At 40.2% G+C, this 12,474-nt stretch overlaps 1 protein-coding gene across 6 annotated transcripts in view; it reads left to right on the top strand.

Moving 5' to 3' along the window:
• LOC139751994 (ceramide-1-phosphate transfer protein-like) overlaps nucleotides 1-10,429 on the top strand; it is a 78,010-nt gene extending 67,581 nt beyond the window's left edge. For 4 of the 6 annotated variants that reach the window (XM_071667755.1, XM_071667754.1, XM_071667753.1 and 1 more), the window contains one exon: nucleotides 6,410-10,429. In XM_071667755.1, coding sequence (XP_071523856.1) covers nucleotides 6,410-6,541 — 132 coding nt within the window. In that variant the 3' untranslated portion in view covers nucleotides 6,542-10,429. The remainder of the gene's footprint in view (nucleotides 1-6,409) is intronic. The other 2 variants (XM_071667756.1, XM_071667752.1) reach the window with 1 other exon arrangement.
• The last annotated feature ends 2,045 nt before the right edge of the window (nucleotides 10,430-12,474 follow it).

Here is a 12,474-nt window from a genome sequence, read left to right as displayed (position 1 = left end):
TGAAAATGTTAGGTATATATCTGCCAATTTGTCATACCCACAATTCTTTGGGACTCTTAGATAGGCTATGTAAGGTTTTGTACAGTAAACCCTTGATATAACTTTAATGCTGAAAGTCCGTTTAATCAAAAGTAACCTTATTGTTGTGCCACATATAAGTTCACATGCTTTCTTTAAACTCCTCTATCATTGTAAGGTTTAGTGTGTGGCACGATAGTTGGGCGGCAGGTTCCCGGCATCATGGGAACTCTCGCCAGGCAGTTTGAGGCAGGATTCAGACTGAGATAAAGGTGATGCCACCCCTCTCCTGTGAAAGGATACTTCTTTATAATAAAATGAGGAAGTACTACCTGGTTTCACTGCACCTCTTACATGGTGCAGTGAGTAGGATTCAAACTACATAGGAAAATCCCAAGTTATCACAAGGCTCCTCACCTCCAGGAGATGGGGCACACCCAAGGAAATCACTTCTGATGGGGCAATCAATCTAAACAGTGAGATGGAGGTTTTCTACATCCCTTTCCACATCCTGGCCCCAGAGACCTTTCCATGGTTTACTCCAGACGCTTCAATGTCCTAGTTCAATCCATTGAGAGCACGTCAACCTGGTATACCACATCGTTCCAATTCACTCTATTCCTTGCACACCTTTCACCCTCCTCTATGTTCAAGCCCCAATCGCTCAAAATCTTTTGCACTCCATCCTATCACCTCCAGTTTGGTCTCCTGCTTCTCCTTGTTCCTTCCACCTCTGACACATATATCCTCTTCATCAATTTTTCCTCACTCATTCTCTCCATGTGTCCAAACCATTTCAACACACCTTCTTCTGCTCTCTCAGTCACACTCCTTTTATTATCACACATCATATATATACATATCAACATATACACTCATATACATACACATACAAAGACATATACATATATACACATGTACATATTCAGACTTGCTTGGCTTCATCCATTCCTGTTGCTACCCTCCCCCACAGGATACAGCATCGTTACCCCTGCTTCAGTAGTGCCATGAAAACAGACAAAAAGTCCACATTCATTCACACCCGAGTCTCTAGCTGTATTTGAAATGCATCAAAACCATAGCTTCCTATCCATATCTAGGCTCCACAGACCTTTCCATGGTTTACTCCAGATCTTTCACATCCCTTGGTTTAGTCCACCGACAGCACGTCAAGCCCAGCGTACCACATCATTCAAATTCACTCTATTCCTTGCATGCCTCTCTCCCTCCTGTATGTTCAGGCCACGATCACTCAAAATCTTTTTCACTCCTTCCTTCCACCTCCAATTTGGTCTCCCGCTTTTCCTTTTTCCCTCCTCTTTGTCGGTCTTTCCTCATTCATTTTCTCCATATGTCCACCCCCATTTCAACACACTCTCCTGTGTTCTCTCAACCACTTTCTTTTTATTACCACAAATCTCTCTTACCCTTTCATTACTTACTCGATCAAACCACCTCACACCGCATATTGTCCTCAAACATTTCATTTTCAACGCATCCACCCTCGTATGTACAACCCTATCTATAGTCCATGCCTCGCAACCATATAACATTGTTGGAACAACTATTAGTTCAAACATACCCATTTTTCCTCTTTAAGATAATGCTTTCTCTTCCCACACATTCTACATCGCTCCCAGAACCTTTACCCCCCTCCCCCACCCTGTGACTCACTTCCACTTCCATGGTACCATTCTCTGCTAAGTCCATTCCCAGATATCTAAAACGCTTCACTTAATCCAATTTTTCTCCATTCAAACTTACATTCCATTTTACATGTCCCTCAACCCTACTGAACCTAATAACCTTGCTCTTATTCACATTTACTTTTAACTTTCTCTTTTCACACACTTTTCCAAACTTAGTTCCCAGCTTCTGCAGAGTCTCTCAAATCAGCCAACAGATCTTTATCATCGGCAAACAACAACTGACTCACTTTCCAGACCCTCTCATCCCCAACAGAATGCATACTTGCCCTGCTCTCCCAAACTCTTGCATTAACCTCCCCAACCACCCCATCCTTAAACAAATAATCATGGGGACATCACACACCCCTGCTGCAGACTAACCTTCACTGGTTTTAATCACTCTCCTCTCTTCGTACTTGTACACATGCCTTACATACTTGATAAGTACTTTTCACTTCTGGCAGCTTACCTCCCACACCATATTCTCTTAAGACCTTCCACAAAGCATCTCTATCAACCCTATCATATGCCTTCTCCAGATCCACAAATACCACATACGAATCCATCTGTTTTCTAAATATTTTTCACACACATTCTTCAAAGCAAACGCCTGATCTACACATCCTCTTCCACTTCTGAAACTATACTTATTTGCCGTTTCCTGTTTTAGCAAGGTAATATCAGGAACATATGTGCATGTTTGTTTTTTTATGTGTGTGTTTGTGTTTCTTCAGTCTCTTAATGCACAATCTCCCATTACCTCAGGCAGACTTTAGTATGGAAGTCTTTCATATGCAGAAAACCTTATTATCACATCACAGCACCCTAACATCACATTAACATCAAACATAGAGCACTACATTATGCAGTTGGGACAACTGCTCACCCAGAACAGAATGTGTGCATCTCTGCAGAAGTCTTTAATCATTCTTTTAACCCTAGACAGACATGAATCCAACTCATACTTTCTAATCACTTTGAATGGACAGTCTCTCCCACTGTACAAAACAACCATTCTAGGCATCATTACTACATACATATCACATTCACTAACCACACCAGTGACATAAACACAAAAGCAGCAAACAAACTAAATGCCCTCAGAACACTAACTGGCCTAAGATTTGAACTAGGAAAAGGATCCCCTAATATCTTATGCAAACAATTCATTCACTGCAATTTAAACTATGCCTCACCTGCCTGATCTTCCTCCCTCTCAAAAACAAATATAACAAAGCTGCAAACTCCACAAAATAGCATACTCAGAACAATCACTTGTTGCATAGCAATCACAAACACTCAACACCTATATGATGAAACAGCCATCATCCCAGTACAAACCCACTTAACATGCTTGACACCCACTTCTTTGGAACAAGACTACCACTCACACTCAAAGCGCTCTTTAACTATCCACCAACTCCCAAGTAGAAATGAAGGACTTACCCCCACCTCGCACTTCAGTACCCTCTTCTCACAGATTCCACCACCTAGAACAAACAAAACACTGACTAAACTCTTACTCATTGAAGTAACCCTGCAAGCACTGTTTACAAACAACTGACCTCCTGCCTCAGTTTTAAACTCCAACCCACCAGACATACACTTATCATGTCACACTCTTCCAGTTATGCTCTATACATCACCTATCAATAGTGCCCTATAAACAGTGTTTCAGCATATCATAAGACCATTCATGCCCACAATGGAATTAACATAAAAAAGACACCAAGCACTTACTGCACAATTACTTCGCACACTCTGCACATAGACATACATACAGCATCAGAATACTTTATGACCTGTGGTCCCAATTGATAAATGTGGCCATCTTCCTGAGTGTTGCAGGAGGCTCATAAGGATAGAGGGGACTCCTGGGATAGGAAGTAAGTATTGTAATTCCCTAGCATGGTTGGTGTGGTTGTATTATCTTCAATGGATGGTTTGGAGTACACTCTTATCGAGTACCTTAATACTTCCAAAGGATTCTTTCATTTTGCTGCTCTTGCATGGAGTACATCCTTGAAGCTGCAAGAGCCCCATAGAAAGGGTCATGAGGTTGTCCAATAATGATAATGATGATAATGAAATGATAATAGGCCGACCTACACCAGCTGCAGTACACATGGAAATGATGAACAGCTAGGTTAGCTGTCAGTTGACATCCTGTTTAGGACTAAAAGCTTGGCAGGCCAGAGTACATGATTCATAGTTACTGGTAATTAATTACCACCACCACACCTTATACATTGATAAATGATTACCACCACACCATATGAATTGATTATTAATTACCACCACCATATAAATTGATAATTGATTACCACCATACCATACAAATTGATGATTAATTACCACCACGCCATACAAATTTATGATTAATTACCACCACACCATATGAATTGATGATTAATTACCACTATACCATATATTTATTTAATTATTTTGCTTTGTCGCTGTCTCCCGCGTTTGCGAGGTAGCGCAAGGAAACAGATGAAAGAAATGGTACAACCCACCCCCATACACAATGTACACACACACACGCCCACACACGCAAATATTTTTCATACTATTGAAAAAAAAAGTAGGTACGCAAATATACGTACCTATACATCTCAATGTACACATATATATACACACACAGACACATACATATATACCCATGCACACAATTCACACTGTCTGCCCCTATTCATTCCCATCGCCACCTCGCCACACATGGAATACTATCCCCCTCCCCCCTCATGTGTGCGAGGTAGCACTAGGAAAAGACAACAAAGGCCCCTTTCGTTCACACTCAGTCTCCAGCTGTCACGCAATAATGCCCGAAACCACAGCTCCCTTTCCACATCCAGGCCCAACACAACTTTCCATGGTTTACCCCAGACGCTTCACATACCCTGATTCAATCCACTGACAGCACGTCAACCCCGGTATACCACATCGATCCAATTCACTCTATTCCTTGCCAGCCTTTCACCCTCCTGCATGTTCAGGCCCCGATCACACAAAATCTTTTTCACTCCATCTTTCCACCTCCAATTTGGTCTCCCACTTCTCCTCGTTCCCTCCACCTCTGACACATATATCCTCTTAGTCAATCTTTCCTCACTCATTCTCTCCATGTGCCCAAACCATTTCAAAACACCCTCTTCTGCTCTCTCAACCACACTCTTTTTATTTCCACACATCTCTCTTACCCTTACATTACTTACTCGATCAAACCACCTCACACCACACATTGTCCTCAAACATCTCATTTCCAGCACATCCACCCTCCTGCGCACAACTCTATCCATAGCCCACGCCTCGCAACCATACAACATTGTTGGAACCACTATTCCTTCAAACATACCCATTTTTGCTTTCGGAGATAATGTTCTCGACTTCCACACATTCTTCAAGGCTCCCAGGATTTTTGCCCCCTCCCCCACCCTATGATTCACTTCCGCTTCCATGGTTCCATCCGCTGCCAGATCCACTCCCAGATATCTAAAACACTTTACTTCCTCCAGTTTTTCTCCATTCAAACTTACCTCCCAATTGACTTGACCCTCAACCCTACTGTACCTAATAACCTTGCTCTTATTCACATTTACTCTTAACTTTCTTCTTTCACACACTTTACCAAACTCAGTCACCAGCTTCTGCAGTTTCTCACATGAATCAGCCACCAGCGCTGTATCATCAGCGAACAACAACTGACTCACTTCCCAAGCTCTCTCATCCACAACAGACTTCATACTTGCCCCTCTTTCCAAAACTCTTGCATTCACCTCCCTAACAACCCATCCATAAACAAATTAAACAACCATGGAGACATCACACACCCCTGCCGCAAACCTACATTCACTGAGAACCAATCACTTTCCTCTCTTCCTACACGTACACATGCCTTACATCCTCGATAAAAACTTTTCACTGCTTCTAACAACTTGCCTCCCACACCATATATTCTTAATACCTTCCACAGAGCATCTCTATCAACTCTATCATATGCCCTCTCCAGATCCATAAATGCTACATACAAATCCATTTGCTTTTCTAAGTATTTCTCACATACATTCTTCAAAGCAAACACCTGATCCACACATCCTCTACCACTTCTGAAACCACACTGCTCTTCCCCAATCTGATGCTCTGTACATATCTTCACCCTCTCAATCAATACCCTCCCATATAATTTACCAGGAATACTCAACAAACTTATACCTCTGAAATTTGAGCACTCACTCTTATCCCCTTTGCCTTTGTACAATGGCACTATGCACGCATTCCGCCAATCCTCAGGCACCTCACCATGAGTCATACATACATTAAATAACCTTACCAACCAGTCAACAATACAGTCACCCCCTTTTTTAATAAATTCCACTGCAATACCATCCAAACCATATAAGTACATAAATTGATAATTGATTACCATCACACCATATGAATTGATAATACACTATATTTATAGTATTGCTTTAGCCAGGAAAAGATAATTATTTTTTTACATTTCAGTTGAATCAACAACTTTGCTTTTCCTTTTTCCCAAAACAGTTTATTACAAATTTGTCACTCATGCACTAATATATATATATTTTTGAAAGAAATGGGGATGAACACATTTTTTTAATTTTTCAGTTTCATTAAAATTTTTAATGCTCAGCTGTTTAGTACAAGAATTTTACTCTTATTTATTGGCATTTTTTCCACAGGTTGCAGGTGGCAGCTCTGCAGTACGTGCTCATAATGAGGCCCTCATGCCGAAAGTGGTTGAAGTAATGACTTCCGTTTACAACTTGACTCAGAAACTGTATGAAGACTATGAACTTTTGGATTTGCCCTAAAGTAAAGAGGCTTTGAGAAGTTTAAAAACGATTGAAAGCAAGAGAGATTTAACATGTAACAATTAAATTTTATTCATGCATTCTTTACATATACAGGGATATAAAACATGCAGATTTGAGACTGATTCATTGATTAAAAAGAAAATAATGTTCAGTTTGGTATCTCAGTTTCTTCATTGCCATATCAAATGTGCACATTCCACATAGCCAAAATAAGTTCAAAAGAAACTGGAAACATTTATATATCTAGTGTATGTAAGTTTAAAGGTTTTCATAAGTAAGGTATGGTTGGAATTGTAGCTTAACATAGTTTGACATATCACATATTTCCATGACCATATAGGTATTGAGCTACATTAGCAATATCTTAAGTGTTAAAAGATCTTATTATTTTCTTGAAATAGTTTTATATCCTCATTTCCTTGATGGTATGGTATATGTGGTGAGGCTGCTTTGGATGCCCTTCAGGCAGGATTATCTGTTATTACATTTGCAGAGTGATCAGGACAGGAGCACATAATTATAGTGGGAAAAAATTAGAAATTTATAGCATTCAGGACCTCGCATTCTTAAGTGGCTGTTCACCTCACGGTTGGTTATGATATTGTTCTCTTGTTCTGGACCACAAAGCTTGCCATTGTTACCTGCATAATTAATCAAAATTCCTTTTCATCCCTCTCTATAGCAGCCATTTCTGTAGAGGACACAGTAGAATATGATGAATATTTGTAAAGACATTATCTCCCATGAAATATCACAGATAATATTAATTTATTCAAAGGTATTTTATGGCCAGACCATTGTTAGTGCCTACATTAGTAAAACAAGAGGTGACTCATTTTATACTTAATTAGTAATCCTTTTGTCCACTGCCACCTTTATTGTGTCATTATGTAACATTTAGGAAAACATTTGTTACATCCATACTATGAATATTGTCTATCTCCTTGTATATCTAATAATGCCCTTAATGATATAGTTTTTGGTTAATCTCAGTCTAACATGGCATGTACCCTTAAGTCTACCTTAGGAATGTCAGAAGACTGATAGCATTTCATGCACAAACACATCTTGAAGACAGTTTGGTAAAGAGGAACCATGTATGTAACTTGACATGCACCATCACATTTTCCTACGGAATGTCTCATAGTGGCACATGCTTACTGCTGTCATATTGCTTTTCTTCACTTACTCTTCCTGCAGTGTTTGTATGTATATACTCTATATTCTTATTTCTTTTCTTATAATGAGAATTTTTTCACTTGTAAGTATAGATTATAATTAGAATAGATATATGTATAATTGTTAATCAAAAGGTCTCAGCAGTTAAGAGGAAATTGATCAAGTACTACATCAGGCCCCCTGATCCAAAGGTGTTCTTCATATAGGCTGTAGGTCATGCCAGACTGTGGGTCATATCCAAACATTTCACTCATTCACACAGTTTTTCGCTACCTGGAGATGATGGTCCAACAACACAGACCAATGCCCATCAAGGTGCATTGCTCAAATAGGTGCCCCAATTACCTTAATTGACACCACCTCCATTGCATATCACTTCCATTCATAAAAGACAATGAAGAGCACTAGACATGCAACAACAACTCGGTTAGAAACTCCTTAAGCATCCTTACAAACCACCACACACCAAGCATGAACACTCAACAAACAACAGGACACTGCACACATTCCCACTCATCACAGACCAACCATATTACTGCCACAGAAACACATCAAACTTAACATGATACTGTTCAGCACCAGTAGCATCAAAATCAAACACCCAAAATACTTGGCTAAGTCTGAGAACACATCCGTATAACCCTCATCCAAGAAACCAGACCCGCATCCAGATCCCCCTTCCCATCTTTCTGTAACCACACAACCCTAAACAAGGCAGATGAGGAGGAGAACTCATAACACTCGTCCACTAAGCCATGCCATCTTTAACACCACTGACAATACAGAACAACTCACAGGCAGTGACACCCTTGAAATACATTCCTTAAGAATAGAACTTCACAGTACTAAATACAATATAATCAACACGAGCATACTTCCCTCCACCACAATGCCCATCAAGATATATTACCCAATTGCAAGACCAGCATGCTCATCACCTATCTATGTGGAGATATCATTGCTTACCATCCCACTTGGCTTAACATGTGCACCTATGACCCCAAGGTGAATTATTCATAAACTAAATGCATCCTATCAGTATCCTCACCTTACCCAACCAGACTCTGAACATTCCACCTCTAGCAGCCAACCTTGCCAGAACTTATGTTTTGCACACTAACACTAACATGAGAACCACATAGAGCATACGAGATGACCTGCTCTTTGGTCACTTGCCTGTCCTAAGTAACATTCCACCTGGTCCACCCAACCCACACAGCCACCAAAAAGATCACCACAAACTATAGAAAATCAGTCTAGCCAGCCTTCATTCAGTACATGGGATCCAAGCAGCAGAACTTCACTGTGTATTATTTTACTACCCAAAATCATACAGTCTCACACTACATCAGCATCACCCAAGTGAGAAAAAATGAACATAGAAATATAATCCATACTTCACACCACAAGTTGCAGATCTCATCCAGCAAAGAATCCAGCTTGGACAACATGCTGCCAGTAGAAATCACACAACAAATCCAGAGTCTAAGTAGCACCCTCACTTATTAATCACTAAAAGGCAGACTTCAAACCGGCACTTCATCCTCAGCACAATGAACCACAAGACCCATAGCAACCAGTTCTGGCAAATGTTGAAAAAGAAAAAAGATACACACCAACCCAGCCAACCATTCGTGAGGCACTTCTGACTTATTTGACAATATTGTTTCTCCTAAAGAACACACAAACATACTCATGAAGCAGTAATCAGAAATCAGTAATAAACCAACTTCGTCTGTAAACAGGAAGTTTATCAAAAACACAAAATCCATCCAGGAAGAACTGCACATCCATGCTTTACTCCCACTGATACAAGTGGTGCAATTAGAGCCTTAAAGATCTCTCCTGACAGCATATCAGGCTTTCATATGAAACACTTTGGCCCAGGTGCAATTCAGGCATGTACAGATAATTTCAGCCACTCCTGACTCCACAACATCTAGAATCTTGCCAACATCCTACCAATCTAAAACCTTCCAGACCATTCAATTCCCCCTTCCATGTACCGCCCTGTATCACTTCTGTCTTCAGTATCCAAAAACTTTGAAAAACTAATACAGAACAGATTTAAGCAAAATATCCCACTTCACCACACAACCACAACCCCATTCCACACAATATTGATGGCAATAGACTTCAAATCAACAAAGCATTTTACAGTTTCCCCCGCACATTCCCACACAAAAGATGAAAGATACATGACACCACCCTCCATAATGACAAAAAGGGATTTACCAGCTTTGTAGCCAGCTGTCATGCAAGAGTCACTTATAGTGGTTTCACCTTTGTAACTTTTAAGCTGTACAATTGAGTTCCCCAAGAGGCACTGAACTCTCCAGCCCTATTTGCTCTCCTCCTACATGACCCTCTGTTACCTCCAGCAAACCAGAATGTGAAAGTTCTCACACCTGCAGATGGCCTATTAATCATGTCAAAACACAGTGACACAAACAGATATGCACCACAACATTAGACAAATGGAACAATTGCTCACCCAGGACAGAATGTCAGCATCACAGAAGTTTTTAATTGCCCTATTAACCCCAGACAGCCATGAATCCAACCTGCACTGTCCAGTCACTTTGATTAGTCACTCCCACTCAGCCAAACACCACCATCCATTCTGGGCATCATATACAACACATCCACTACCCTTTGCACCAACATCAACAGAAAAGAAACTTACAAATTTAGTGCATCAGAATACTAACTTGTAACAGTTTTGGACATGTAAAAAAATCCCTAATTAACCTCTACAACAATTCATCTGTTCTAATGCAAAGTATTCCTCAGCTGCCTGGTCATCCACACTCAAAAGCAAACATAACAAAGCTGCAAGCCACATAGAATAGAGCATTTAGAGCAGTCACTGGCTGCCAAGCAACCACAGACATGCAACACCTTCCTACACAATGAAACAAAGACCCTCCTCATACAATCATATCTCATTATGCTTGGCTCTCATTTCTTTGCAACAGCAGTAGACCCCTCTCATCCAAATTACTCCATAACTAATCTCCCTCCCCCAAATACAATAAAAACTTCACAGTTCAGCCATCTATACTCACAGATCCATCCACTCCCCAACAGACACAAAGCTGACAAAACACATATGCTTTGAAATGACCTGACAAGCTCTGTATGGTTTCCCTTCCAAATATGCCTTAAATGCCATCCTACTAGATATGTATCCATCTGAAGTCACACATGAATTACTCTGGATGTCATTTGCATTTAGAATACCACAAACACTGATTCAACTTTTCTCTAGACCCTTCATGACAATGATGAATATACCACAATGAAGACCAAATACATGCTGTTCAATTGCCCTACAGTCATAGGTACACTCAGGTCTTTACACTTAATGATTCTTGGTCCCACTCATTGGGCGTGGCCACCTTCCTTAGTGCTATGGGAGCCCTATAGAAAATAGAAAGGATTTGTTGGGTAGAAAGTAAAATGTTTGTATTACTTATTTGTACAATATGAGGAAACAGATCAGTAATTTTGTGGCCTTATCTCCTGAACATTCCTTTCAAAACCTTTGTGAACTACCTGTTTCACTGTTTCATAGGTCACTTTATTCCAAGCGCCAGCCCCCCTAATTTTAAAAGAGTACTACATAACATCCTTGCTAACTAACTCTTTGCCTAGCTTTTTGGCATGGCCTCTGTTTACTGTGGTGCTTCATCTCATGAAGAAATATTCACTGTCAGTGTCATTCAGCTGATTTAGAAGCCTAAAGGCTATTATCAGGTTCCTTCTTCCTCACTTCACTTCCATGGCAGACAACTTTGTAACCCTCAGCCTCATTGTTGCTCTCTCCTCTGAAAGGATGTACCATCATAGTCACTCTTCGCTGTGCTCATTCAATCAGATCTTTGTGTTTTTTAATGTGCGGAGACCAAACTTGCGAGGCATTATCCAGTATTTGTATGATTTGTTTTGAATAATTTACCAGGAACAGAAAGTCTGCATCTCCACTAGTCTTCATTACTCTTTTAGCCCCAGACAGACAAATCCAGCTTACACTCTCCAGTCACCTTGAATGGAGTCACTCCCACTGAAAAATATAAAGAACTGTTGTATGCTTCATATATGGCAAACTCAAAACATTCACTCCCCCACATCAATACTATCAGCACAGAAACAAAACAAAGTGAATGCCCCTATTAGCACAAATTGGCACCAGATTTAGACAAGAAAAGAGTCCTTCAATATCCTGTTCTGATAGTGCATCCTTTACTCTCTAAACTGTGCCTTACCTTCCTGGTCTTCCATATCTCGAAACAAAATAGCACATTCAGAACAATTACCTGGGGCTTGGCAACCAAAAACACTCAACATCTGTACAAGGAAACAATGATCCTCCAAATTCCTAATCAAACCACTCTGAAATAAACCACCATCCCACAAGTAGAAATAAAAAGCTTCACACTATTTTCACACTTCAGTAACCTTTACTGAAAGATCTACAACCCCAACAAATATTACACTAACAAAACACCTCCACACTGAAATAACTTGAGAGGTACTGAATATCCTACTTCCAACTCTGTCCTAATCATGATCCTACCAGGACTTCACCCATCTCTATAACACAACAGACACTATTTCAGCATATCCCAAACCCTACCATAAAGAAGACATCGGGCAGTGACTATTAAATTGCTGTGCACTCTCTGCACGTAGATGTACACATAGTGTTAAAGCACTTGTTAACCTAAATTTCTAACCAATAAATGTGT

Source organism: Panulirus ornatus, chromosome 12, assembly GCF_036320965.1.
Source record: "Panulirus ornatus isolate Po-2019 chromosome 12, ASM3632096v1, whole genome shotgun sequence".
In the NCBI taxonomy this organism is placed as follows: domain Eukaryota; kingdom Metazoa; phylum Arthropoda; class Malacostraca; order Decapoda; family Palinuridae; genus Panulirus; species Panulirus ornatus.
The sequence above is the reverse complement of the archived record's forward strand: the minus strand, read 5'-3'. Positions and strand labels throughout refer to the sequence as shown.